The following is a 27503-nucleotide window of genomic DNA, read 5'->3' on the forward strand; positions in this document are numbered from 1 at the left end:
GGCAATGTCAGACCAATGTTCACCTTGGAGATGTCTCGAAGGTTGAAGAGGTAATGGATCTTGGCTGGTGTGGGCAGGAAGCGCTGGACCACCGTATTGTACACGTCCAAGGTGGCTTCAGTCACCACATTCCCTATGGGTTTTACCTCTTCCTCAAAGTCTTGAAGCTTCTGGTTGATCATGGTGCCAAATATGCGGGTGATCTGGGACTCCTAGAAAGAAGCTTCAGACTCAAATTCCAAGACTCGGGCCTTGCACTCAGGCCAGGACCAGACTGAGGCAAATACAGAGCTTGCCTCATGGGCAGAATTTAAAGGGGCACCAAAAAGTCCCAGAAATTAAGAGAAGTAACATTTTAATATGACATATATAATTATATATATATAATTCTTCACCCACTGGACCCAAGGCTCCACATTCCAGAGCCAGGGGGACGTACTGGCATCCTGCTGCTCTCTTGGTTCAGGACACAGCAAGAATTTGTACAGATAGCCCCACCTCCAAGGGTCATGGCTCCCTGAATGCAACTCTGCTCAGAGTCCCCCATTCCTCGCCTGGATCTGTCCCCTCATTCTCTGGAAATAGGGATGTTTGTACAGTCCCCATCCCACAACTCCCACTATGGCCTCACGGTGGGGAAGGTCATATTGATGATGTTGAAGCGACTCTGTAGCCTTGGGGAGATGACAGTCCGTCCACCCCCGAGAGGGCCCATGGCAGCCATCAGGAACATGTCCTAGAGAGCAAAGAGGTGCAGAAATAGGGAGGATGCTTCAAAATAGCCAGGACAGAGAATTTTGATTGTTTGTAACGCAAATGATAAATGTTTGATGTCATGGATATTTCAATTACCCTGATTTGATCATTATGCATTGTATACATGTCTTGAAATATCACACTATATAAATACATACAATTATTACTTGCCAATTCAATGTTTTATATTTAAATAGGCAAAAAAAGAAAGAAAGAGGAAGGATGCAAAAGGAATGAAAAGACAGTAAATGGAGGAACAAAGACAGAGAGAGGAAGGAGAAACATGGAGGACTTGGGATAGGAAAGATGAAGAGAAGTAAGAGGTTGGGGAAAATTTTTTTTGCAGTACTGGGGGATTGAACTCAGGACCTTGTCCAGGTTAGGTAAGTACCTCTACCACTTGAGCTACTCCTCCAGAACTTTTGTTTTTGTTTTTGAGACAGAGTCTCACCAGTATCTTTGCCTGGGCTGAAAACTTCACAATCCGCCTGCCTCCATCTTCCAAGTAGCTGGGATTAAAGGCATGTTCCATCACATTCCGCATAAGAAATTTCTTTAAAGAATTATTACAGTGGCAATGCCGGCGCCAGTGGCTCACACCTATAATCCTAGCTACTCAGGAGACAGAGATCAGGAGGATTGCAGTTCAACGCCAGCCTAGGCAAACAGTTTGTGAGACCCTATCTCAGAAATCCCTGTCACCAAAAATTGGGCTGGTGGAGTGACTCAAGGTGAAGGCCCTGAGTTCAAGCCCCAGTACTGCAAAAAAAAAAAACAAAACAAAACAACAACAAAAAAACCCCAATTATTAAAGTAGGGGATAGGGGCATGGTTCAAGTGATAGAGCACTTTCTTAGCAAGCATGAGGCCCTGAGTTTAATTCCCAGCACACAAATGAATGAATTAATTAATTAATGAGTGAATGAATGAATAAATAACATATTTGTCTTTCAGTACCCAAATTAGAAAATTTAATTAAGTAAAACAATGATATTTTCAATATGTCTTCTAGACCTTTCTCTTTTTTTCTTTTTAAGTTGTATACATTCATATACATGTGTGTGCAAATGCTACCTCAGAAACATATAAATATATTATTAGGCAGGTTTTTGACCAAAGTGACAGATAAGAGGGCACCCTAGAAATCAGTCCAGAATGGCTGCTGGCCACTGATTAAAGCAAGAGAAACAAACAAGATGTTCAGAACCCTGTGGGAGGAGAGCCTGGGTTGTGGGTGGGGAACAGACAATGAATCCATGGATGGTGATCGTAACCATGGGAGACAGAGAAAGCTGGCAGTGTGGACTTAAGACCTGGGCTCTGAAGCAGTTCTGGGGAGGACAGGCTGATATGCAAGGGTTGTATGAAAGGCCTGGAAATGGAAAGCAGTTGGAGGATGGAATCCTTTGGTCACAAGAGTAGGGGAGGGCCAGGGAAAAGAGTTAGTAATAGGGGTAGACAGCTTGGAAGCCAGATGCCTGGGTCCTGAGGAAGAGACAGGGTGTTCTTCCGTAAGGAAGAATATAGGATTTTGGGAATGAGTCCAGGTTCGTAGTGGAATGGGACTGGAGGCCTGAGAACAAATTCTTGGGATGCTTACTCGAATGTGCTTGATGGTCTGCTTCGTACGATCATACCAGAAGCCATAGTCAATCCAGAGGCGAATCAGTTCCAGGGGTGGCTGGGACCCAAATGTGTCCTTAGCTGGCATGTTTAGGTCATCCATAAAGGTGATCATGCTTTTGCCCCCAAATGGTACGTACACACTCTTGGTCCGCTTCTCCACTCTGCTCTCAATGATGCTTTGCACATTGTTGGAAGTGGTCTAGTAGAAGAGGTACAGTGGATGCATGAGCCCCCTCGCCCCAAGGGAAATATGGGGTCAGAGAGGAGTGTCAACATAGTACTTGGATCCCAGGGGAGAGAAGGCAGGGAGAGCATGGGGAGCTGGCAGCCTGGCCTGGAGGCCCCCAACACACCTGTGCAGACATGTTGACTACGAGCACTGACCACTGGCTGGAGGGCAAAGACTGCAGAACACTCTGGGCTATGGAGGTCTTTCCAGTCCCCACAGGACCCACCAGCAGGACTGGATTCTGGTTGGCCACCAACATGCTCACCAGGTAGTTGTAGCGAACAGTGTCGACAGTGGGCACCATGATCTTATAGAAGGGGGCACTAGGAAAGAGAAGGACCATGTCCCAAGGATCATTGGTCCACTCCTTTCTTTCCTCCTAGTGTTTACCTTCCTCCAGCGTCACCATGTCTATTCATCAACCCTGCCTCCTGTGGGTCCTGAGGACAGGGCATTCTTCTTCAGGACCCTGTTCCAAATCCTTCAATCCCACTTCCTGTACCAAGAGTCATCTCTTCTCTGTGATCCACTTTCTCTTTTAACACCTCACTGTTGCTTCTGGGACCCATCACTCTTGCCACATCTCCCACCAACTGAAACCCCAAACCCTAGGAACACCCCAGACCATGCTCTCACTTTGGAGGGTAACGCCAACTCTTAGGGAGCTTCTCCTCAAATGATGTCCAACTCCTCATCTTGGGGTTCACAAAATACTCATACACTGTGTCCTGAGGAGGGCAGATAAATCAGGTTACTACAGCCTTCCTCTAGCTTTTCCCAGATAGAGAAAGGGCTCACAGACTATCAGGAGGAAGAAAGAGCTGGGTTGCAAAGTGGAAGCTCAGGCAGAGTCTGGAAAATTGGGACAACTAAGTTTGAAGGAAGGCTCTGACCTTGTTGGGAAAGGAGCCCTCTATTTCTCGGAGGTAACTGTCAATCTTCTTTCGGCCATCCTCATCCACAGAGGCACAAACAGACCAGATCATGCTGAACACAAATGTCATCTCTACCATAGTGGCATAGTTTTCACTATCAGCTGGGTTTACCTGGATGGAAGAAGGGAAGAGGACATGCCTATGAGAGACAAAGAGATCTAGCCAGGTGCAGTAGCTCATAATCCCAGCTACTTGGGAGATGGAGAACAGAAGGATTGAAGTTTGAGGCCAGGCCAAGCAAAATGTTTGAAAGACCCCATCTTAACAACAATAAGAAAGCTAGTTACGGTGGCATACATCTGTCGTCCCAGCTATGAGGGAAACATAAGTAGGAGGATCAATGTCTGAGCTGGCCCTGGAAAAATACACAAGACCCCCATCTCAAAAAATCACCACAGCAAAATAGGCGGTGGTGTGGCTCAAGCAGTAGAGTGCTTGCCTCACAAGCATAAGGTCCTGAGTTCAAACTTCGGTACCACCAAGGGGGGAATCTACTTTAGCAGATCATCACAAAGGTTTAGAGCCTTCATCTTTTCCTGGTTCTATTTGGAGAATCACATGGTTGTTTTTCAAATGTGCCTATTTGTCTAGAACCTACTGAAAGCTCTTAGATAAGCCTGAAACTCCTAGCTCTGAAGTTGCCTGAGTGTCATCATAATGCTACAGCTGCCGTCTGGCCTGGTAAGGTCAGAGAGGCACCCATGGTGCCCAGGGACATGTGTGGTGACTTGTTTGCAGTTGCAAAAAAATTGGGTATGACCAGAACTATTGGGAAACCAAGGCAGAAAAGAAAAGCTCCCGCCGATTTTTGGAGGGAAAAGTACTTAAATGGCTAAGTTTAGCCAGGTGCCAGTGGCTCATGCCTGTAATCCTAGCTACTCAGGAGGAGAGATCAGGAGGATCACTGTTCAAGGCCAGTTTGGGCATATAGTTCATAAGACCCTATCTCAAAAAGACCCTTCAGAAAAAGGGCTGTGGCATGGTTCAGGTGTAGGCCTTGAGTTCAAGCCCCAGTACTACAAAAAAAAAGTCTAAGTTTAGTTGGTGCAGTTAAGAATTAAATTTGTCTGTTTTAATATTACTGCTAACATCAAAAATAAACTTATGTGATATTCTGGTAAAAAAATGGCTATGAACTAAATAGTCACCAGTAGAGGATGGAAAAATAAAATGTGGGGTTCTACCACAGTACATAGTTGTTAAAATAATGAACTGAGCCTACCCTTAGCAATACAGAACTCAAAACATATTGTTGATTTAACAAGCATGTTGTATATAGCATGATTCATTTTTAAAATTCTATAATTTCTGTGGCTACCTATGGGTTTGTATATAAATAACCACTTTTTAATAAGATCTAGAATAACACATTCAAACACACTTCAGTAGTTTCTTGTGTGGAGAAGAAAGGAGACCAGAATCAGGAAGAGGGAGATGCACAAAAAGGACTTGAGAAGCTAGGTGTGGTGATACTTGCCTGTTATCCTAGAGCTCAGGAGGCTGAGACAGGAGGATTGAGAGTTTTAGGCCAATCGGGGCTACATAGCAAGACTCTGTCTCAAAAAAAAAATCTAATTTTTAGAATGAAAATTAAATGTTACAAATTTTTGTGTAATTAAAAATGAAGTTTAGCCAAGAGCTGAGCGTGGTGGTTCATGCCTATAATCCTAGCTACTTGGGCAGCAGAAATAGGGAGCACTGCAGTTCGAGGAGAGCTCAGGCAAAAAGTTTAAGAGGCACCAACTCAACCAAGAAAGGCTAGGCGTGGCGATGTGCACTGTCATCCTAGCTATGCAGGAAGTCTAGGCCAGCCCAGGCACAATCACAAGATCTATCCCAAAAATAACTAAAGCAAAAAGCTGGAGGTGTGGTTCAAGTGCTGCCTAGTAAGCACAAGACCCTGAATTCAACCCCCCCAAACACACAAAAAAAATTAAATTTAAAAATATACTAACTCAATAATGGAGATGGCATATTCCAGAGCTCTTGCTTTCAACTTCCCAGCCAGGGAGGGTGTATGGAAGTCTGCTGGACTCCAAGGACCTCACCGGGGCAAACAGCTCATAGACAGCACACCTGTCTGTCACTCCTGACCTACCATGGGAAACAGCCACAGTTCCAGGGGTGGGGAGCTCTGGACAATAGGGTCTGATTGACGATGCTTAGAACTACAGATGATATGAGATACGGGATACTGTCCAATCGAGAATGCTGGACTTGGTCTCAGAAGAATCCTCCATTCCCAAAATATAAGTGAGAAAGCACACTGATCTCTGTTACTCTATGGTGTGCCATATCCAATCCAGAATCCTTACTATGTCCTTCCAGCTCAGCCCCCAACACACAGCACATCTCACCATCCTCACGCTTGAGCCTTCTCCTTAGGGTCGCTGCTACAGTGGAGAGGGTATATACGAAGGCATCACACTGCCATCCCATTGCCCTGCCACCCCATTGCCCTGCCACCCCACCATGACTCCCTGGTTGAGCTGCAAACACTAGTACCTTATCCTGCCCATCCCAGCTCACTTCTGTGTGCTTATGTTTTCTCAAAAGCTGTTTTTCCTCCACTTCCTAAAAAGCCTCCCCAACTGTCCCCACACTTCTTCCTTGACACCTGGGCACCATCAATACTATATGACTGTCCTCGTCCCACACATTACCTTGCAAGTCCATCTACATATTTTTAACTTCTATTAATTGCACAAGGAATAATTTAATACTGTTATAGATCTTACTGTTGTTTATAATATATTCATGGTTTATCTGATAACATCTTTACAAAATAATATGAACCATTTCTTAGCAGTGATTTTCATCTCAATAAAAAATACCAAATTTTGGTCCTTACTCCAAAATTTTAAACTGGACAAAATTTTTCTTACATACCAATTTATCTCAAATTTTTTGAAACTCTCATCAGAATAGGCTGGGAGCTCTTTCCAGTGGAAATGGTATCCAAGGCTACACATATATCAAGAAATAATAGCCATGTTTTAAGAGGATGGAGAAATGAGGAACTGAATCAACTATATCTTCAGCTCCAAGAATATGGGTGGGAAGTTATCGTGAGATCCCATCATGGGATTTACTCAATACATTTATTTACTTATAGTGGTGCTGGGGCTGCAGCCCAGGGCCTTCTGCATGCTAGGCAAGATGCTCTGCCACAGAGCTACACTCCCTGCTCTTGGTCTATGCAATTTAGATTCCCTAGTTTGGGCTTCCAGCTCAGCAAGTATGCTACGAGTACATCTGCACACACAAATGCACACCTGCCTGCCTCCACGGTCATCACTGAGGCCTCCCTTTGAAGTCTCTGCTCCACTCAAGTTTGGTGTTCAAACTGAGGCTGTCCCCATAAGATGGTGAGAACTCCTTTCCTGCCCCTGCCCTGGGCTGGTCAGCCCCTTACCCCATTCTCTGGTGTGGCCAGGACTGAGTACAGCTTGCAGAGGGAGATGATACCACTGTACTCAGGCAGGATCACCAGCTCATTGCAATTTTCCTTCTTGAAGACCAGAATCTTGTTGATGAACTTCTCAAACATGCGTTGAAGGGGCTCAAACTCTGTCTGCAGGTTAACAAGAAGGGACTCTATATATTTGCTCTCAACACCCTATAGGCCACCCTGGTCACTTTCTCTCTCAGTTCCCTTCATACCTTTGGCCTCTTCTCTAGCCATGACTGAACATAGGGCCTCCAGCCAAGGTCAACATAGTCAGTGTAGACCATCCCGCAACGAGAGACAGTGGCTGGAGAGGCCACTGCCAAGTTCTCCACTTCGAATAAGAGAGATACCTAAGGATATACTTTGTCAGACTCTCATCTTCCTCTGCCCCCACGTCCACGGTAGTTAAACCCCCGCAGAACTCACACCCACACTCAAGGTGTGTCTTTATCAATAAAGTATGACAAGAAGAATAAAAACACAAGGTTTACAAATGGAGTGCTTTCTAACAAAAATCAGAACTTATTCAAGGTTATCCTTAGGAAAAATCACTGCCTGGCTTGTACAACAGAAAAGAATAGGGTGTGACAGCCCATGGTTCATAGCATAGAGGTACAATGAAGGCCATGCCTCATACACCAGGGGAAATGAGGATGAGGGAGGCCTAAATCTACAAGTGTTTTCTAGACACAGAGTTCATTTCTGTACACTTATTCCCAACATCCATGGTAAGCAAGGCTTTTTTGCTTTTTTAATTATGTTTCCTTTCTCCTTCCTTCCTTCTCTCCCTCCCTCTCTTCCTTCTTTCCTCCCCTCCTTCCTTCCTCCTTTCCTTCTCCCTTCTTCTTTCCCTTCCTTCCTTCCTTCCTTCCTTCCTTTTAAGGTACTGGGGATGGAACCCAGGGCTTGAGCTCCATCCCCAACCTAGATAAAGCATTTTTCTTGAGCCACAGCCTTCCCTGAATCCAGGCATCTTCCTCCTATAGAACTTATTCTTCTCTTGGGATTCAGGTCTCCTTCCCAGTCCCTCTTTATCCCTCCACTGTCTCCCACAGGGCCCTAAGACACTGGCCCACCGCATGGCATACAGTACCTGCTCTGGCATTGAGATTCGTTCTCCATTGATGAGGGTCAGTACTTTGTTGTCATCCATGACAGAGTTCATGCTCTCGATCCACAATGTATCCACAGGGCCATCAAAAAGGATCCATTTCTCATCGGGTTTCTCGTCTTAGCGGCAGGCGGATGGTAAGGAACCCAGGACACTCCCCTGTCCTTCCTTCCCATGCTTCCCCAGGCTCCCACCTCCCAGCATGTCTCCCACACTGGGGCTTTCCATCCCCATCCGCACTCCCTCAGGAGGTTCAGGCACCTCCCCCACCCCATGTTTCTTTGGATACCTGCACATGCCATCCGCATGACACTGGACAGGACGCCGTCTGTCCACTCATTAGTGTTGAGGTCATATTCCCCATAGAGTTCCCCTAGGGACAATGCCTTAGGGTTCAAAGGGAACTCCTGAAAAAGACACCAGCAGGAATTTCTGAGCTCCTGATTGATAAAACTCCCCAAACCCCACCTTAGGTCCAGGCCCCCCTCTTAAATTCTAGCATTTGCCCCTGCTCTTTCTAATTGTTCCCAGGCCTCCCAACCACCACTTGTCTCTGCTGGTGACTTCTGTGTTCCAACTGCATACTCTAACAATGTTGAAGTTGGGGTCTCCAGCGCGACACAGCGAGGTCAGAGTGGCCTGCAGGATTCGCCAGGAGGTAGTCTTGGCACTGCCTGTGCCACCAACGATCATGGTGGAGTGGCGGGAGTTCTTGGTTTCATACAGCTGGAGAACCTTGGTGAGGGTGAACGGTGTGACTTGCAGGCCCATATCTAGAATCTCCTGCTCAATGGTCTCCTGCAGCTGAGGGAAGAAAAATGCAGGAAGCAGGAAAGAAAGAATGAGGCTTCCAAGGGGTTTTCAAACTCCCTTCAGGGCCTGGGATGATCTGTTCAAACCATTAAAAACGGCCCTAGAGTCCTGGGCACTCTGGTAATTGTTCATGCACATGGAAGCTGGTCAGTACAGTTACTGGGCTCTTTGGTCAACCAGCTCGGTTCTTCAGCTTTCAGCTATGTGAGGCAAATTAATTTATTTTTCTGAGCCCCAGTGTCCTCGTGTGCACAGTGTCGCACATGTAGCTCTACACATTTTTTCTAGTATTAGTCAATAAATATTCATGAAGCCTCCATAGTACGCAGAAAGCGCTGTGCTAGGGTTATAGCTGGGAACAAAATGCATTTCATCCTACTGCAGAGCAAATCATCTGGGGGGAGAGCCAGGGGTTTGTGTGTATGTGTGTGTTGCTCGGGATCAAACTCAGGACCTCCCACGTGCTAGGCAATGCTCTACAGCTGAGCTATACCACCAGCCCTAGGGGTTTTTTTAAATATCATCACTGAAGTGGAAAGCAGTGCTTACAGAACCGTGACCCATATGGTTCAGTCCAGTCCCACAGTCCCAGACTTGTGAGTCATGTTTTTGTTTAGGTTTAAAAAAAATATTTTTTTTGCAGTGCTGGGGTTTGAACTCAGGACTTTCTGCTTACATTTTACCACTTGAACTACAGCCACAGTCCGTTTGTTTTTTGTTTTTCAGATAAGGTCTCTCACTAACTTTGCATGGGCTGTCCTCAAATCACAACTGTCCTAACTCCACCTCCTGAGTAGCTGGGATTACAGTATGTACCACAATGCCTGGCTAAAAACTTAGTTTTTTAAGTTAACATGTCTATTACAGGAAACAAAAACAGCTACAAACAATTTAGTTAGACATGTTCTTCTAGGTCCTGTAGACAGACAAACACGGTCCATTTTAGATAATTGATATCATACACTATGTCATGTTTTTACACATTGTGAATATTTACCAATTCAAAATCCCCAAAATACCACAATTTCTATGGGTATCTACGGGTTTGTATGTAAATGACAACTTTGTTTTTGGTACTAGGGGTTGAAGTCAAGGTCTTGCTTTTTTTTTTTTTTGGTGGGACTAGGGTTTGAACTCAGGACCTCACGCTTGTTGGGCAGATGCTCAACCACTTGAGCCACTCCACTAGCCCTGTTTTTTTGTGTTGGGTATTTTTGAGATAGGGTCTCACAGACTCTTTGCCCAGGGCTGGCTTTGAACCTCAATCCTCCTAATCTGTGCCTCCTGAGTAGCTAGGATTACAGATGTGAGCCACTGGGTCCCATCTCCATTGCTTATCTTTGAGACAGGGTCTCGTTTTATGCCTGGACCAGGCTGGACTGTGATCCTCCTATTTATGCTTCCCACAGCTGATGACAGGTACATGCTGCCACCCCCAGTAACTGGTTGTGATGGGGTCTTGAAAACTTTTTGCCTAAACTGGCCTTGAACTGTGATCCTTCTGGCCTCTGCCTCCCAAGTAGCTGGAATTACAGGACTGGGCCACTGGGCCTGGCCTGCATGCTATTTTGATAACCAAGAATGTACTATGTCAGCTGGGTGCTGGTGGCTCACACCTGTAATCCTAGCTACTCAGGAGGCAGAGATCAGGAGGATCGTGGTTGGAAACCAGCCCAAATAGTTCTCGAGACCCTAACTCGAAAATACCCATCACAAAAAGAGCTGGTGGAGTGGCTCAAGGTGAAGGCCCTGAATTCAAGCCCCAGTACAGAAAAAGAAAAAGAAAATGTACTATATCAACTCAATCTGTTAGAAAAAGTATGACTTTTTTTTGGCAGTCCTGGGGTTGGAACTGAGGGCCTTACTAGAGCCATACCTCCAGCCCTTTTCACTTTTATATATCTTTTGAAGAGGATCTCACATTTATGCCCAGAGTGGCCTCAAATATCAATCCTCCCAATCCCCACCTCCTAAGTAGCTAGGATTATAGACATGAGCCTCTGCCGGTAAAAATGTGGTATTTTGTTTATTTATTTATTTGCTGTACTGGGGCTTGAACTCAGGCCCTACGTCTCGAGCAACTCCACCAGCCCTTTTTTGTGATGGGTGTTTTTGAGATAGAGTTTCAAGAACTATTAGCCCAGGTTGTCTTCGTACCTTGCTCCTCCTGATCTCTGCCCCGAGTAGATAGGATTACAGGCGTGAGCTACTGGCACCTGAAGTGTGGCATTTTTAAAGACATATGCCATGCAATCAAATAACTTCTAATAGGTGCAAGATTGTTTACTTGTATTTCTCAAACACTACAGTAAGAGGCCTCACCAATAGTACCTTCCTTTCACTATCAGAAAACTAGTTTTATTGGTATGTTTGAGGACATGTATGTTTTGTGTCATACAAGTTTAGTGACACATTTCCTATTCATTCAGTTACTCTCGAATATTTTGCTCATCTCTTTTACTATTTTTATTAGCATATATTAATAGCAGATAGGAGTTTCACTGTGATAATTCCATAGATGTGTACAGTGTACTTCGAACAAGTTCACCCACTGTACTATATTCCCATAAACCCTCTCCCTATTCTAATTTTTTTTCTTCTACCCATGAATTATGTAGAATTGTATTGCTTAATTTCCAAACATTTGGGTTTTTTCTATTTGGATTTTGTTACTGATTTCTAGCTGTTGATTTCTTTTGTGGTCAGACACCATCCTCTGTGCAAATTCAATCCTTTGAAATTCATGAGACTTAATAACCCAGCATATAGTCAATGTTGGTGAATGTTCCACATGTACCTGAGAAGAATGTGTATCTGCAATTGTTGGATATGATATTCTATATGTGTCAGGTCAAATCTGTTAAAAAGAATTCATATCTAGCTCTTTTTTAATTTATGTAAAACATTTTACTTAAAGAATTACACAAAATAATTTTAGATTTATAGAGAGTTGGGAGATATACAGGGAGATTCTGTATATCCTTCTATTGGATTCATCGAATGTTAACATCTCATATAACCAAGGTATGTTCATTAAGAAGAAGTAATCCACACCAAATCTATACCTTTATGAATTTTTTGGTCAACTTTATAAACTTCTGAGGGAAATATGGCAAATTCTCTCACTAGGATTATCAATTCATCTATTCTCCTTTTAGTTCTGTCAATTCTGTCTTATGGATTTTGTAGCTACATTATTAAGTGCATACAAGTTTAGAATTGTTACATCTTTCTGTGCAATGCTCCCCTTTACCTTTAATATTGTTTCTTTCTAAAAGCTTATGTTGCCTGCTATCAGTAGACATAGCATTGTGATCAGAAAGTATATTCTGAGGGCTGGGATGTGTTAGACTGCCTACATGGCAGGCCTGAGGCCCTCGGCTCAATATATAGCACTGTAAAAAAAAAAAAAATTGTGGCCTGAAAAAATTACTTCAAGATTTTCTTTTTGCAGTTCTGTGGGTTGAGCTCAGGGCCTTGTGCTTGCTAGGCAGGCACTCTACCATGTCAGCCATGCCACCAGCCCTCCTCCAAGATTTTTGAGGCCTTTATAGAGTCAATTTTCCCACATATTCTATATGTACTTGAAATGGCTATTCTGCAATGAGTGAGTGAAATTTCTTCTTTTTTTTACCTTGAGGCACTGGGGATTGAACCCAGGGCCTTGTGCATGCTAGGCAAGTGCTCTACCACTGAGCTGCATCTCCAGCCCAGTGACTGCAACTTCTATAGATATCAACTAAGTCAAGGTTGTTCATTATACTGTTCAAATCGCTCATAACCTAAATGATTTTTAATCTGCTTGATCTATTAGTTGCTAAGATGTTACGATCTCCACGTGATAGCAGATTTATCTATTTCTACTGGAATTCTGCAAATTTTGCTCTAGTTACTTTGAGTATATATTATTAGGAGCATCCAAATTAGGATTCATTAAACCTTTTGAATTAAACCTTTTGTTTGGTGAATTAAACCTTTTGTTATTATAAAGTGACCCACTATTTCCAGTAATGCTCTTTACCTTAAAATCGATGCTGCTTGATCCTGCCACCCTACCTTTTTTCTGTTTTCACCTTTTGCCCTTTTTGTCTTTAAGTTTTAGGTGTGCCTCCAGTATTGGTATAGCAATGTGCACTATACATGATTACTTTTCCTTTCTTGTATAGCTTTTGTTCCCTCAGGTCTAACAGTTGCTGTGTTTCTCGTTTGTGGTGCGGGGATCGAACCAGGGCCTGAGCATGTTAGGCACGGCACTCTACTACTGAACTACGTCTCCAGCCCTGGTTGCTTGGTTTTGAATACATTTAACTCCAAACTTTATCAGTTGATTAAATCACTCAAGCACTACTTGAGCTGCTCTCTTGTACTTTCTCTTCTGTTTCCTGAATCTCTATTTCCCTTCTCATGGTATGTAACTAAGTGTTAGCAGAGCACATCCTCCAATAGCTTCCTAAGAAAGGATACATGGAGGGTGTTTTTTGAGAGTCAGCATGTCTAAAAATGTCTCAATGTAGCCTCCTGCATGACAGGTTGGCTGGGTATGGAATTTGAGATCAGAAATCAATTTTCTCCAGAATTTAAGGGCTGATCCATCGTTAATGGAGTTAACATTGCTATTGAGGAGCGCAGCATCCTCAATCTTTATGTTCTGCACGTTGTCACTTTTGTTCTTTCCCTCTTTGGAAGCTTGTCTAATCTTCTCACTGTAAAACTTCACAATGACGGGCCTTCATAAGGACCTACTCTGTCCACTGTATCATGTGTTTATGGATACTTTCATTTTGGAAACTTAAATCCTCCAGCTCTAGAACTTCTTCTTGAATTGTTTCATTATTGATTTCATCCCTTCCATTTCCTTTGTTCTTATATTTGAAACAACTATTATATGGGTATTATCTTTCTTAGATTTGCTTTTGAATCTTCTCTCTTTCCCCCTTTGTCTGATCTATTCTTTGGAATACTCCTTTTTAAATAGCATTTCACTAGTATTTCATTCTCTGACAATACTAATGGTAATTGATTTTTTTCTTTTTGTCTACTTTTAAGTGGGGTGGGGTCTCACTGTGTGGCCCAGGCTGGCCTCAAACTCCTGGGCTCAAGTGACCCTCCTGCCTCAGCCTCCTGAGTAGCTGGGGCTCCTCAGCCAATGATAGCTTTCTGGTTTTTTGTTTTGTTTTGTTTTGTTTGTTTTTTTTTTTAAACCTTTCTCTCTCCATTATCTATGTTCTCCATCTTGCCATTAATTTTGGCTTCTTTCATACCAAAGGCTTCCCCCAGGTGTCTGCTGAGCCTTGGTTTTCTGCTCATATATGCAGGTGGAGGATGAAGAGCTGAAGGGAATTTGTGAGTATGGGGATGGGACTCACAGACTGTGAGTGATCCTGGAGGTGATTTATCTGGGACCTCTTAGGAAATTTCCCTTGTCAATGTCTTGGTCATTCCTCTTTAGACAGACAGATTCCCAGGGAAAACTCTTCCAATTTCCTGCCTGGCTGCCACCATTCTTAAAGCTAAGATGAAAGAAGGAAAAGGGCCTCAGCATTCAATGTGTAAACATTCCCTAAATCTCCATTTGTAACAGGACTCACTCCTGGCCACTGTACCTGCTGACCCCTAAGTCCTGACACCTGCTACTTACCCTCTAGTTCTCTGCTTAACTGGGGAGGCAGAGTCACCCAGGGACAGACTGATACCAGATCTAAAGACCTAACTACTTCTAAAACAGTTTGCCTCCAGTCCTCCCTATTTTAGTTATGCCTCCTTTACTTCCCCACTGACTCCGCACTTACAGAAGTGCCTAATCCACACATGCTGGAAGGCTGCCTCTCTGTATCCCCCCACTTCCAGCTTTCTCAGGCTTGCTCAGTAAGCCACAACTTCCTCCACCTAAATTTAGTTGATATCTCCTCTCCTGTTCTCACCATCTTTGACTATGTATGCCTTATAAATCAATACCTTTAGGTAGTTGTAGGGGATTTTAATCCACCTTTTTTTTTTTTTTTAATGTTACTGGGGCTTGAATTCAGGGCCTCGTTCTTGCTAGGCAGGTGCTCTCCTCCAGCCCTTTTTACTGTTGGCCTCCCCCGAACCCACTTGCGCTGGCTTAGAAACCATGATCCTCCTGCTCTCTCTGCCCTCTGAGTAGCTAGGATTACAGGAGTAAGCCACCAGTGTCCCACATATTTGCTCATTTTCAAATCTACTTTGTTTAGAAGTTTATTGTTCCTGGCTCATAGGTTCAAGCTTCTCTTTTATTTCTTTATATTTAACACAACTATTTAAAAATTCTGTACTTATTATTTTCAATATCTGAAGTCTCCATGGATCCAGTTCTGCTTTTCTGGCTTCCTTCCATGGTATCTTGTTTCCTCCCATGTTTTGTGATCTTTGACCATGAGTTGCCCATTTTTTTCTGTAGTAATTGTTTTAGGCATAAGTTGCTATTTCATTCCTCCACAAATAATTTGCTTTGCTTCTGCCAGTCTCCTAGGGGGAGGGGGGTGGGCACTAACAACTTAAAACTACTTAAGATTAAAATCTAAGCTTGATATTGTAAAAATTATACAGTAGAATAAATTATGACCATAAACCATGTGAGGGCTAGCTTGTCGTTAAGAAATCTCAAAAGAGACATTTTACCTCTTCCTTTCCACCATCAGAAAAGTTTCTTTTCTGTACATATTTTTCTTTTTTTTTTTTAAGACATGCCCATGTTAGATAGGCCTCAATGTCTTTTTTTTTTCATTTTTCTTTTATTATTCATATGTGCATACAAGGATTGGTTCATTTCTCCCCACTGCCCCCACCCCCTCCCTTACCACCCACTCTACCCCCTCCCTCTCCCCCTCCTCAATACCCAGCAGAAACTATTTTGCCCTTATTTCTAATTTTGTTGTAGAGAGAGTATAAGCAATAATAGGAAGGAACAAGGGTTTTTGCTGGTTGAGATAAGGATAGCTATACAGGGCATTGACTCACATTGATTTCCTGTGCATGGGTGTTACCTTCTAGGTTAATTCTTTTTGATCTAACCTTTTCTCTAGTACCTGTTCCCCTTTTCCTATTGGCCTCAGTTGCTTTAAGGTATCTGCTTTAGTTTCTCTGCGTTAAGGGCAACAAATGCTAGCTAGTTTTTTAGGTGTCTTACCTATCCTCATCCCTCCCTGTGTGCTCTCGCTTTTATCATGTGCTCATAGTCCAATCCCCTTGTTGTGTTTGCCCTTGATCTAATGTCCACATATGAGAGAGAACATACGATTTTTGGTTTTTTGAGCCAGGCTAACCTCACTCAGAATGATGTTCTCCAATTCCATCCATTTACCAGCGAATGATAACATTTCGTTCTTCCTCATGGCTGCATAAAATTCCATTGTGTATAGATACCACATTTTCTTAATCCATTCGTCAGTGGTGGGACATCTTGGCTGTTTCCATAACTTGGCTATTGTGAATAGTGCCGCAATAAACATGGATGTGCAGGTGCCTCTGGAGTAACAGTCTTTTGGGTATATCCCCAAGAGTGGTACTGCTGGATCAAATGGTAGATCGATGTCCAGCTTTTTAAGTAGCCTCCAAATTTTTTTCCAGAGTGGTTGTACTAGTCTACATTCCCACCAACAGTGTAAGAGGGTTCCTTTTCCCCGTATCCTCGCCAACACCTGTTGTTGGTGGTGTTGCTGATGATGGCTATTCTAACAGGGGTGAGGTGGAATCTTAGCGTGGTTTTAATTTGCATTTCCTTTATTGCTAGAGATGGTGAGCATTTTTTCATGTGTTTTCTGGCCATTTGAATTTCTTCTTTTGAGAAAGTTCTGTTTAGTTCACGTGCCCATTTCTTTATTGGTTCATTAGTTTTGGGAGAATTTAGTTTTTTAAGTTCCCTGTATATTCTGGTTATCAGTCCTTTGTCTGATGTATAGTTGGCAAATATTTTCTCCCACTCTGTGGGTGTTCTCTTCAGTTTAGAGACCATTTCTTTTGATGAACAGAAGCTTTTTAGTTTTATGAGGTCCCATTTATCTATGCTATCTCTTAGTTGCTGTGCTGCTGGGGTTTCATTGAGAAAGTTCTTACCTATACCTACTAACTCCAGAGTATTTCCTACTCTTTCTTGTATCAACTTAAGAGTTTGGGGTCTGATATTAAGATCCTTGATCCATTTTGAGTTAATCTTGGTATAGGGTGATATACATGGATCTAGTTTCAGTTTTTTGCAGACTGCTAACCAGTTTTCCCAGCAGTTTTTGTTGAAGCGGCTGCTATTTCTCCATCGTATATTTTTAGCTCCTTTGTCAAAGATAAGTTGCTTATAGTTGTGTGGCTCCATATCTGGATCCTCTATTCTGTTCCACTGGTCTTCATGTCTGTTTTTGTGCCAGTACCATGCTGTTTTTATCGTTATTGCTTTCTGTACATATTTTTCTAAATGGTGGTCTTCTTCCCACTGGCTGAGGAGGTTGTCCCTGTAGACAGAGGTCTATGCAGCACTGGGTTTTCTATTGTATCTCCAGACTTGGGCTGCTTTATCTCCTATCCCTATGCCTGATGTTTGACAGAAATTTTCATAGAAAAATCCAGCTATGGAACCCATTATTACCCAGAATTCCTGTGCTTACTACCACCCCTCCCCGAACCCTTGTAATTCTTGCCAGTTTAGCAGTGCTTTTAAAAATATGTGGTTTTGGCTGGGTGTGATGGCACATGCCTGTAATCCCAGTACTTGAGAGTGGAGACAGGGGGATTATGAGTTACCCTAGGCTCATAATACATATATAGCAAGACCCTGTCTCAAAAATATATTTTTATGAGGTTTTGTGTGTGTGTGTGTGTGTGTGTGTGGTACTGTGGTTTGAATGCAAAGCCTCAGATTTGCTAGGCAAGTATGATACCATTTTAGACACTCTGCAGCCCTATTTTTATGTTTTTATGCAGCATTTTGGTGCTTTCAATTGAAAGGATAGCTCAGGTATATAGAGCAGTATAATACCAGAAAAGAAAGTTCTTATACTTTCTAAAATCCCTTTTCTGCTCCTCCATTCCATTGCTCTCACATATCAAACAGATCCCAGCAGCCTCTCCTCAGTACTCTCAGATTGAGGAAAGGAGGAGCAGTGGGAGAGGGCTAACAGGTACAGAGACAGTAGAAAGGTCAATGGTACTCAAGGTGTCGATAAAGCCAAAAAACTGCTTCATGAAAGTACTCGAATAAGTGAGTCTGGGAACAAGGTGAGGTCAGAGAGTAGACTGGCATCCTTATGATATTATAGATTAGGAAGCCCAAAGAGAGGTCAACTGTCTTACTCAAAATCATAGCTAGGGGATGGTGGAACGAGGCCTGGACACCATCCTTCCTCTTCCCAGATGCACATTCACACATGAAGTCAGGGAGAGTATTAAAGAATGACTACCTTGCCATAGTCAATGACAGGCAGCTCAATGTTGGGGAAAAGATCTTGCACAATGGCGTTGAACAGTGGCACATCCACTGACGTTAGCTTGGCAATATTCATATCTCTCATTGAGAGCAGCAGAACCTGGATGAGAAAAGATGGACACTCAGGCTTGAGGAGCTAGGACCTAGGTACTCATGACATCTTTCTCTCCAAAGAGCTCAGGGGTAGAAGCCAAGAACAATGAATACACCATAGTTCTCAGCAATACAACAGACAGAATGCAGGCAACACAGGAGACAAGGCACGAAGGTGGGAATCCCAATATGGGGAAAGAAAGGATCTGAAAAACTTTACTGAGGACACCACAGGACCAGTGACAATGTAGAGTAAAATTCCAAGGACTGTGTCCTTGGTCTACCTCTTCATCAGACAGATCTGGCTGTAGGCGGCGCTTCTTGCCAGCATAGCGAAGAAGGGAGGTAAGAGCACGAAGGCCGAAGTCATAATGATCCTGTCTGGAGAGCTGCTGCACAGCCAGGGAGTAGAGCGTATATACCTTCTTAGCTAGGATCTAGGAACCAAACAGGCAGAAACAACCCATAAATCTCTTTCTTCATTTAGGGGCAGTTATAGATACAACCCCCCCTAGGGCCAGGCACTGGTGGCTCATGCCTGCAATCCTAGATACTTAGGAGACTAAGATCAGGAGGATATTGGTTCCAGGCCAGCAACAAGAAAATCATTCTCAAGACCTCCATCTCCAAAATAACCAGAGTAGAATGGGCTGGAGAGGTGGCTCAAGCAGTAGTGTGCCTGCTTTGCAAGCATGAAACCCTGAGTTCAAACCCCCGGTACCACACACACACACACACACACACACACACACAAGAAGTCCCCTAGGTCAGAGACTTGAAGCATCTGGGAGGTGCTCTACAGAAAGTCCTAATGAGGAGAACTTGTGAATCGTGCCATTATCAGTTAGTGACATTATGGAGGGAGACCTCCCTCCTCTGAATTCCTCTGCCTCCCCATCTTACTGGTAACAGTCTAAGTTCCTTGTAGGATAAGCTGATTATGAGGCCTTCCAGGGATTTCTCTGTCCAGGAAATAATTATGGAAGGGAAATAAAATAATTGTGAGTCCTTGCTCCCATTTCCTGCATGGGGAACACAAAATATTCTCTCTCTTTTCCCCTCTCCCCCACGACTTTGTCTATACTTTATCCTGTTATACTACAATAAATCCTTCCTAAAACTTTTTAAAAAATTAATTGGAGGAAAGGGATTATCACAATACCTTGCAGTTGCCAAATCCCTCCCCAAAGAGAATGATTTCTGCAATAAGGATAGAATCAGGCACAACCATGGCAATTGGACGGAACATGGATTTAAGATTTTCAGGAAGCTCTGTGCGGCCAGCATAGCCTAGAAAACAATGATATTTATTTAGAATCCCTAAATAAGTGAATCCCTTACCTTCACTTGCTTCCCAATCAATCCCATTCTTCCCAATCCTTGCGCTAACTTTTCCCCAACACCAAGGTTGCTTCCTTTCTCATCTCAGCCTGGTGCTTGCCATTTCACTTGGGTCTTCTTTCCTCTCTAGTCCTTTCTTCATTTTCTGCATGGCTCTGTTTCAAACTGAAGTCATAGAGCTGCTGATTTCCCATCTCTCCAAGTTCTATGTATAGCTCAGTTCTAAGAGAAATTACAGCTGTTTCTCTTATTCTTTTAGGACCTAAGTCTTTCCTATGCCTGTTCTGTCTTAGACTCTTTCCCAGGGCTGCTCCTAGGGGACAGTAATGAGAGACCCAAGGCCATGCACTTTAGGGAGGGTCTCCCAACAGCAAAAGGTATGGGCGGTAGACCAGAACTCTGGGAGCTAGTCCAGTGGGATAAGGTGGCTCAGCCTTAAGAACCTCAGGCTGCATATAAACATGTAAGTGGTTGTTGTTCCCTTTGAAGAGAACAGTAAGATTGTCTTCCCTTCTTCCAGAAGGTTGGAAGTTTATCCTTCTCTCATCCTTTGTTGTTGTTATAGCTTGGATCTGAAATGTCTTCCAGAGGTTTGTGTGTTGAAGACTTGGTCCCCTAGTACAGCAGTATTCAGAGGTGGGGACTTTGGGAAGTGACTGAACCATGAGAGCGCTGACCTCATCAATGGATGGGGGTTCATGGGCTACTGGGATATGCAGTGGAAATTTTAGGGGGTGGGACCTAATTAGAGGAAGTAGGTCACTCGCTGGTGGCATGCTCAGGAAGGGTGTATTTTGCTCCTGCCTCCCACTTCCTTCTACCATGAGGTGAGCAGCTGAGTTCTGCCATATGTTCCCCTCCATGACTACTGGCCCCAAAACAACAGAGCCAAGTGACCATGGACAGAAACCTCTGAAATCATAAACCAAAATAAATCTTCCCTCCTTTAAGTTAATTTTCTCAGGTATTTTGTCACAGTGACAGAAAGCTACTAACACAATTTTCTTTAGCCAGATTTCACTTGGCTAAACACTTTGAAGTGGAAGTGGGGAGAAGATGATGCAATTACTTACCCTGGGCACCCAGTTCCCCAACCCCCCCCCCCCCCGAGAAGCCCCATCTATTCCCTGCCACCTACCAGGGTTCATGGTTATGAAGATCCCACAGGACCACACCAGATTTATTTCAAAACCCTCAAAATAGAAACGGTTGAGGCTAGCAGCCAAAGCGGTCAGGATGGATAGGATCTGCTGGGCCACCACTGACAACACCTCGATGTTGATGCGGTTAAACTCATCAAAGCAGCCCCAGGCTCCAGTCTGTGGAGGGAGGGAGGAAGGAGGCAGAGTCACTAGGAGCAAGGGAGGCCCACAAGACACCAGAACACATGATTAATGTACTCTTCTTGAAAATATTTTGGTAGATGAGGTAGCCTCCAAAATAGGGCACCAGCATAGCACTTCTGGTCAGAACAGTCCCTCAAACAGAACAGACTGGGGTAAGGTTAGAAAAGTTGGAAAGACTGGGGCAGGGAACTTGTGCATCTGCTGTACACCAGGCAGTTTCCATACACAATCTTATTTAATCCTTACATAATCTTCTGATTTTGTAAGCCAGCAACGTGAAGCTCAGGTTGGTGAGCAGGCCTTCCCAATTTAATTCCTCAATTACTTGAGGCAATGTCAATTACCTGAGGCAATGTCATGTTGTAAGCTACAAAGCTCTGAACCAGATTTGGGTTTCAGTTGACTTTCTTGGACTAAAAGATGTAAGGGACTTCTAGGACAGGGCAGGACACTGACCTGGGCCAGGCCTGAGTACATTCGGCCCATGGATTTATAGTCCAGGCCCTCAGAGCAGTTGACCACAATGACATATGTGCCGAGGGCCTTCCCCAGATCCTTGACAGTCTCTGTCTTTCCAGTGCCTGCAGGGCCTTTAGGGGAACCCCCTCGATGGAGGTGCAATGCCGTGGTCAGTGTCATGTAACACCTGAGAATTGAGAGCAAGACTTGTGTCAGCCTCCTGGAGGCTTCGGTGAGCTCTGCAGCCCTCACCACAACCACCTTATTCACCCCTCATGCCGTCATTCGTGCACACCTGTCCGTCAGGGGAGTGATGACCAGCCGGCCAGAGTTACCCAGGTACTCATAAGCATACTGGAATTGTGTGTTGGTCTGGCGGATCATACAGTCATCAAGATCCTGAGGAAACAGGGTAGAATGTGACAAAAGTGGGCTGGAAGGAAGAGGAGAGCTGTGGAAATGGCTAAGAGGAGGGCTCAAAGAGGGCAGAGGATTGTAGGTAGATTAAAGGTTGCATTTTAGAGTTAGAGGGAAAGAATGGTTCATGACCAAGATAGAAAAATGGGTTTCATACTGCATGTCTTCCCTGATGATGGAGTGACTATCAAGTGACAAGTGGGGAACATTGCCTAGAATAATTATTTTTCCACTCCTGCATTAAGAGGTGAGACAGTTAAGAACTAGAGTTAAGGTGCTATGGTAGGACTAAAGGTTGGATTCAGATACCGTTGCATCTAGAGAATATGAATTTAATTAAATCACTAGGGTCAGTTTGGGGCCGAGAGAGTAAGGAGTTGCCCCATGTAGCACCTTCTCCCAGTAGAACCGAAGCTGGCTGAGCCAGTCAAAGGAATTGACATCCATAAGGCCACTCTTGTAAAGCTTCTCCAATACATCCCGGGCATGAATTTCTATTGTCACCAGAGCCACAATTTTAAGCCGCATGATCTTGGTCAAGTTTCCCCTGATGGCTTCTGAATACTTATTTAGTATGGACACCTGTGGAATGGGTCAGTAGGGAAGAACCCATGGAGCAATGCAACCAAAGGCAGGTCACACTTCAACCCAGTCTAACCCCATGCTGATCCCACCATTATAACTCTTCCATCCAACATGTGCACAGGAAAACCTAACTCTGTTCCACACTAAATGCCCCTCATTGGGCTTCCCTCACAAAGCACCCTTATTCTGACCTTTCTGCACTATCTCCTTGCTAATTGTGACTCTAATAAATCACATCCACCAACCAATTTCCACTCCAGGCCTGTCCTATACTGAAGCTCCTCACCTGTTTCTTCTTCATGACCTTGAGGATTTTCTTGTCTGCCCGCTCCTTAGCTGTCAGCAGGCACTTGGTCACATCTGCTGTCCACTGGATCTGACTGGCAGCGATCACCACCTGGGGCAGGTACACAAGCTGATTCCCAGGCCCTTCCCTTGGCCACCCAAACAGCTCCTGAGTTCCAGGACTAGGTGATCACCAGGCCTAATCTGACCTGAAGGATGGAGTGCTATGCCTCAGGCTCTGGCTCCAGCATGGAGCGTACCAGAGCCATAGCCCAAAGAGGGAGGCAAGAAACCTTCATTTTGTGAGACTCCGGGGTCATTCTGCTTGCTGTCCCTTTAACTCTATCTGGTTTCCCATTTGTGTTGAGCCAACTCACCTGGCCAGCCCACTCTTTCACCCATTTGTCCCGTTTGTTGAGGAACTTCTTAAGGGCCAGGCGGCAGTTCCGGAGAAGGTCCCGCAGAGTCACCCTCATGGTCCGTTCCACCTCACCAAGCCAGCTCTGGGGAAAGGTGAAAGAATAGGATGCCTGAACTTCAGGGTCAGCGGCAAGTTCCCCCAAAATCAAAGTACTTGGGAAATAGGACTGCAGGACTTAGGACCTAGGAAAAAAGCAGAAAGTAGCCTACAGCTGGTTTGGGACCCCAAAAGAAATGAACGCAGGAGGCAGAGCATTTGACTCTCAGAAGGAAACTGAAGTTCAAGACAGAGTTTTATAGTTGTCACGAATGGTAGATGGGTGAAGACAAAATAACCAAAACACTGGCTAATGTCCCTTCATAAAAATTTTCTCTCCTCAGAGCCAAGCAAATAGCTTGTTTTTTTTTTTTTTTTTGCAATACTGGAATTTGAACTCAGGTCCCTATGCTTAGCTGGGCAGGTGGGTGCCCTGCCACTTGTGCCACACCACCAGCCCAGAATCAGCTTGTTTTTTTTTTTTCAGTACTGGGGTTGTACTCAGGGCCTTTACCTTGAGCCACTCCATCAGCCCTATTTTTGTGATGGGTTTTTTTCAAGATAGGGTCTCGCAAACTATTTGCCCGGGTTGGTTTCAAACCACGATCCTCCTTATCTCTGCCTCCTGAGTTCTAGGATGACAGGGTCCAGAATCAGCTTGGTTCCTATACCCTTGCCACAACTCACCTCCACAGGCCCTTCTAAAAGTACTGAGTGCAGGAAATCAATATACTCTCCATCACCTGAGAACATTCCCACAGCTTCCAGCTTGCTGCTGGAGCCCACAACCTGCAGAAAAGAGAAGCTATTAGCATGCTGACCTGCGCATTCTTGGTATCCATCTAGAAGATTTTAGCCTTTTAAGGGTAATTTCTTTTCCTCTCCCTTCCCGTCAATATTACCAATTCTGAAAAGTTCTATGCTGTGAGGACATAGAATCATTAAATAATATCAGCCCTTTGGAGGGCTGGGTCCCCTCCAAAGCCTTGAATACCTTCCCTGCCCTCCATCCCATCATGGCCACTTCTAGTGACCTTCTGGATTCTCAGCAATTTGATGTTGTCAAAGCACTTTTTGAGGTGTGGCTGCACAGCTTCGGGGTTGCGGGACTGCCCCAGAATCTCCAGTAGGTCATCATTGGATAAGAAGTAGAAGCGGGGAAAAATATGGCGCTTAGTCTCTAAATACATATCCAGAGACTTCTGAATATCCTCCAGAATTGTGTTCATTTCTATCAATGTGTCCAGGAGGCCTGGGAAGAAAAATAATAAATAGCATTTGATGGCCCATTTACCACCACTCTGAGTGGATCTGGAGTCCCCAGCTCTATCTGCTTTGCCAGTTCTTGAACTGGGGCACAGATTGTCATACAGGTTTTTTGAAAGCAGAGGTGTATTCCCCAATCCCTGTACCATATTTATCTCATTCTTCATTAATTCATCACACACGTTACGTATGGATAGTTTGCACATTAATTACACATCGTATATGATTCCACTAATATAACTACGTCTCCCATCAGTCTTTGGAACAATAGTTCCATTCTACCGAAGGACTTGGGCCTTTGCAGATCAACCTAAGAGCTTCTGAAAACTAGAGAGTATTCTGAAGTTACACAATCTAACCAGTTAAAGCATTAGATTTAAAGACATAATCTGCTAGTGCTGCCAGTGTCCGTCATGGCACAGCAAAAAGAGCAGGAGACTGGGAGGCACAAGGCCACAATTCTAATGATAGGTTTATTTATTTATTGTAGTACTGGGGTTTGAAATCAGATCTCCAACTTGCTGGACAGGCACTCTATCATTACCCCCAGTGGCAGTTCTTTCACTTAGTAGCATATACTAACTCCATTCGAGGGGTGTGTGTGTGTATGTGTGTATGTGTTGATGTTTTGAGACAGTGTCTATGTATCCTAGGCTGGCTTTGAACTCACAATCCTCCTACCTCAACCTTGCTAGTGCTGGGATTACAGGCGTATGCCACCAGGCCTAGCTACCCTAATTGAGTTTTGATTTCTTTGACAAATGGCAGTAAGATTCATCTCAAAGAACAAGTTGAGATATTAGCTAAGATGTATTCACAACGGTAGGTTCCCAATAGTCCTAGTTTCTTCCCAGCCTACATTCCTATCTCTTAGGTCTTGGTTGACTTTCTCCCTTGTCTTCTCAGTCTGTAGCCTTCTGAAGAAAGTATGGGTACTCTAGCGAGTTGGAGGCTGTCTGGGCTACATAGTGACACATAGTTTTAAAAGAAAGAAAGGAAAGAAGGGAGGGAAGGAAGGAGGGAGGGAGGTCGTCATGAGTGTGAAGCCTGCGGTAACTGCATGCCTTCATGCATGAAGCGTCTATAGACTATTGGAGCCTTTCTAGGAATCACCTTCTGAGTGATTCCTAGAGGTCACAGGGAGACTCACTGCTGTGGACCCGATGGATTTGTTCTGTGAATTCAACAATGGGATAATTACTTTGCAGCTTTCCTTATAAATTGTTCCAAAATTTAATTTTATCAATGATTTCAACTGTTACCAGTTGTAGTTCAACTTTGCATATTATTGACTTACATTTTACCAGAATAACTGAATTTTCTTGGACATGTACACTCAATGTTCTTGTGGGAAATGAAGAATTAAAGATTAGACCCTAGGCAAAATAAAGAAATCCTCCATACCCCTTGCTGGAACTTTTTCTCAGGATACCCATCATTGTATGTGCCCATCACCAACACTGACTCCCTAATTTTTTACCCTCATTCACCCCAGTCCCCTCTAAGTACATCTCTCCCCCTAGCTTTTTTTCCCCTCACCCTCCACCCCAGCCACATGCCTATCACAGTATCTATAATAAACACTAGTCAATCTGAAATACTAAAGAAAATGTAAGACTAACAATAACTAACAGTAACCAAGGGATGTCTTTATCTGTGTTTACCTACATCATTTCACTGGATGCACTGGAGTTCCAAAGCTGTTAATTGACCACTCAATGCTATACTGTGAGTGTCACATACTCCTTTATAATCCTTCCAAAAGCTCAATGAAACAGCAATTATTACAATAGATGAGGAAACTGTAGTATGGATGGGGCAAGCTGCCAAGAGCAGTAAGGCCTACATCAGACTTTGAACTCAAGGCTGTCTGATTCCATATCCCATGTTCTTATCCACTGCCTATGTCCTACTCCACTCACGTTATCTGTTGAATTTAATTTACTCAACTATTATTTAAAGTAAGAGGCAATGGTGATGGAAAAGTGTTATGACAGCCAGGTACCAATGTCAAAATAACATTTGATAACTCCTATTATCAAATGTTAATATATTATTAACTATAATATTATTAACTATTGCTACTAATAATACTAACAACAGTCCATGTTTTAACAAATGAAGCACATGGCCGTGGCTTTGCATGTGCAGAGAACCCACTGAGGCTCTGTCAGTGGGGACAAGAGGCCATTGAACTGACCAGGGTAGTGGGTGCTGCGGAGAGCGTTGTTGTCCTTACTCATCCGATCCAGGATGGCTTTCCAGTTGTTATTGACTTGGTCAAACAAGGCTGACTCATTGGGCAGCTGCTTGCGGATGTCCTCTCCTAGGAATATATTCTGAGAGGTTGTAGAATTGGGGTGAGAGGCTGTTTCTCACACCCTCCCATCCTCTGCTCCCCACTCCCAGACCCAGGATGACAACTGGGTAGAAGACTCAGCGCATTAGAAAGCAGTGGGCAAGATGACCAAGTTCTAGAAGGAAAGTTGGCACCGGGAGGTCACAATTGGGTTCAAGAAGAAAACCAGAGTGAGAATATGAGGAGACAAAGGGAGGGGATGTGAGGTAAGAGGAAATAACTGAGTCAGATGATTGGGTCCTAGAGGAAGGTGGGAAAATGAGGTTGACAAGAAAGCCAATATTTAGATCCTAAGCACACAAGGAGTAGAAGCAGAAAGTAAGAGGGGCTCAGGTACCTCTAGGTACATCCACTGACGCTGCACTGTGAGCACCATCTCAATAACCTCCAAAATGAGGGAGAGGCAGCGTTCCCAGTGGTCCACATCCTTCTCAAATGCTCTGACAAAACGCAATGCCTTCATTGTTGACAGAGCAACCTGATTATCTTCCAGTGCCTGGAATACTTCTTCTGTACCTCTGGGGTGCAAGAAGTCAAAGTC

General features: G+C 44.0%; 1 protein-coding gene across 12 annotated transcripts in view; it reads right to left on the reverse strand.

Annotated features, from left to right (window-relative positions):
- Positions 1–27503, reverse strand: part of Dnah2 (dynein axonemal heavy chain 2) — a 110594-nt gene that overhangs the window by 35775 nt on the left and 47316 nt on the right. For 8 of the 12 annotated variants that reach the window (XR_012438763.1, XM_074046937.1, XM_074046936.1 and 5 more), the window contains 24 exons: positions 27300–27480; positions 26804–26942; positions 24372–24589; positions 24025–24126; positions 23258–23383; positions 22882–22992; positions 22404–22592; positions 21889–21992; positions 21591–21780; positions 20927–21107; positions 19610–19737; positions 18732–18884; positions 18329–18454; positions 8694–8912; positions 8398–8515; positions 8091–8227; positions 7210–7347; positions 6962–7120; positions 3505–3657; positions 3248–3339; positions 2736–2934; positions 2357–2581; positions 632–736; positions 24–212 (listed from right to left, as the gene is read on the reverse strand). Coding sequence is in view for 11 of the 12 variants with exons in the window: in XM_074046937.1 (XP_073903038.1) it covers positions 24–212; positions 632–736; positions 2357–2581; positions 2736–2934; positions 3248–3339; positions 3505–3657; positions 6962–7120; positions 7210–7347; positions 8091–8227; positions 8398–8515; positions 8694–8912; positions 18329–18454; positions 18732–18884; positions 19610–19737; positions 20927–21107; positions 21591–21780; positions 21889–21992; positions 22404–22592; positions 22882–22992; positions 23258–23383; positions 24025–24126; positions 24372–24589; positions 26804–26942; positions 27300–27480 (3682 nt within the window). In the remaining variant the exon portion in view is untranslated. Of the gene's footprint in view, positions 1–23; positions 213–631; positions 737–2356; positions 2582–2735; positions 2935–3247; positions 3340–3504; positions 3658–6961; positions 7121–7209; positions 7348–8090; positions 8228–8397; positions 8516–8693; positions 8913–18328; positions 18455–18731; positions 18885–19609; positions 19738–20926; positions 21108–21590; positions 21781–21888; positions 21993–22403; positions 22593–22881; positions 22993–23257; positions 23384–24024; positions 24127–24371; positions 24590–26803; positions 26943–27299; positions 27481–27503 lie in introns of those variants that run through there. The other 4 variants (XM_074046938.1, XM_074046939.1, XM_074046944.1 and 1 more) reach the window with 4 other exon arrangements.

Source organism: Castor canadensis, chromosome 11 (genome assembly GCF_047511655.1).
Source record: "Castor canadensis chromosome 11, mCasCan1.hap1v2, whole genome shotgun sequence".
Taxonomy (NCBI): Eukaryota; Metazoa; Chordata; class Mammalia; order Rodentia; family Castoridae; genus Castor; species Castor canadensis.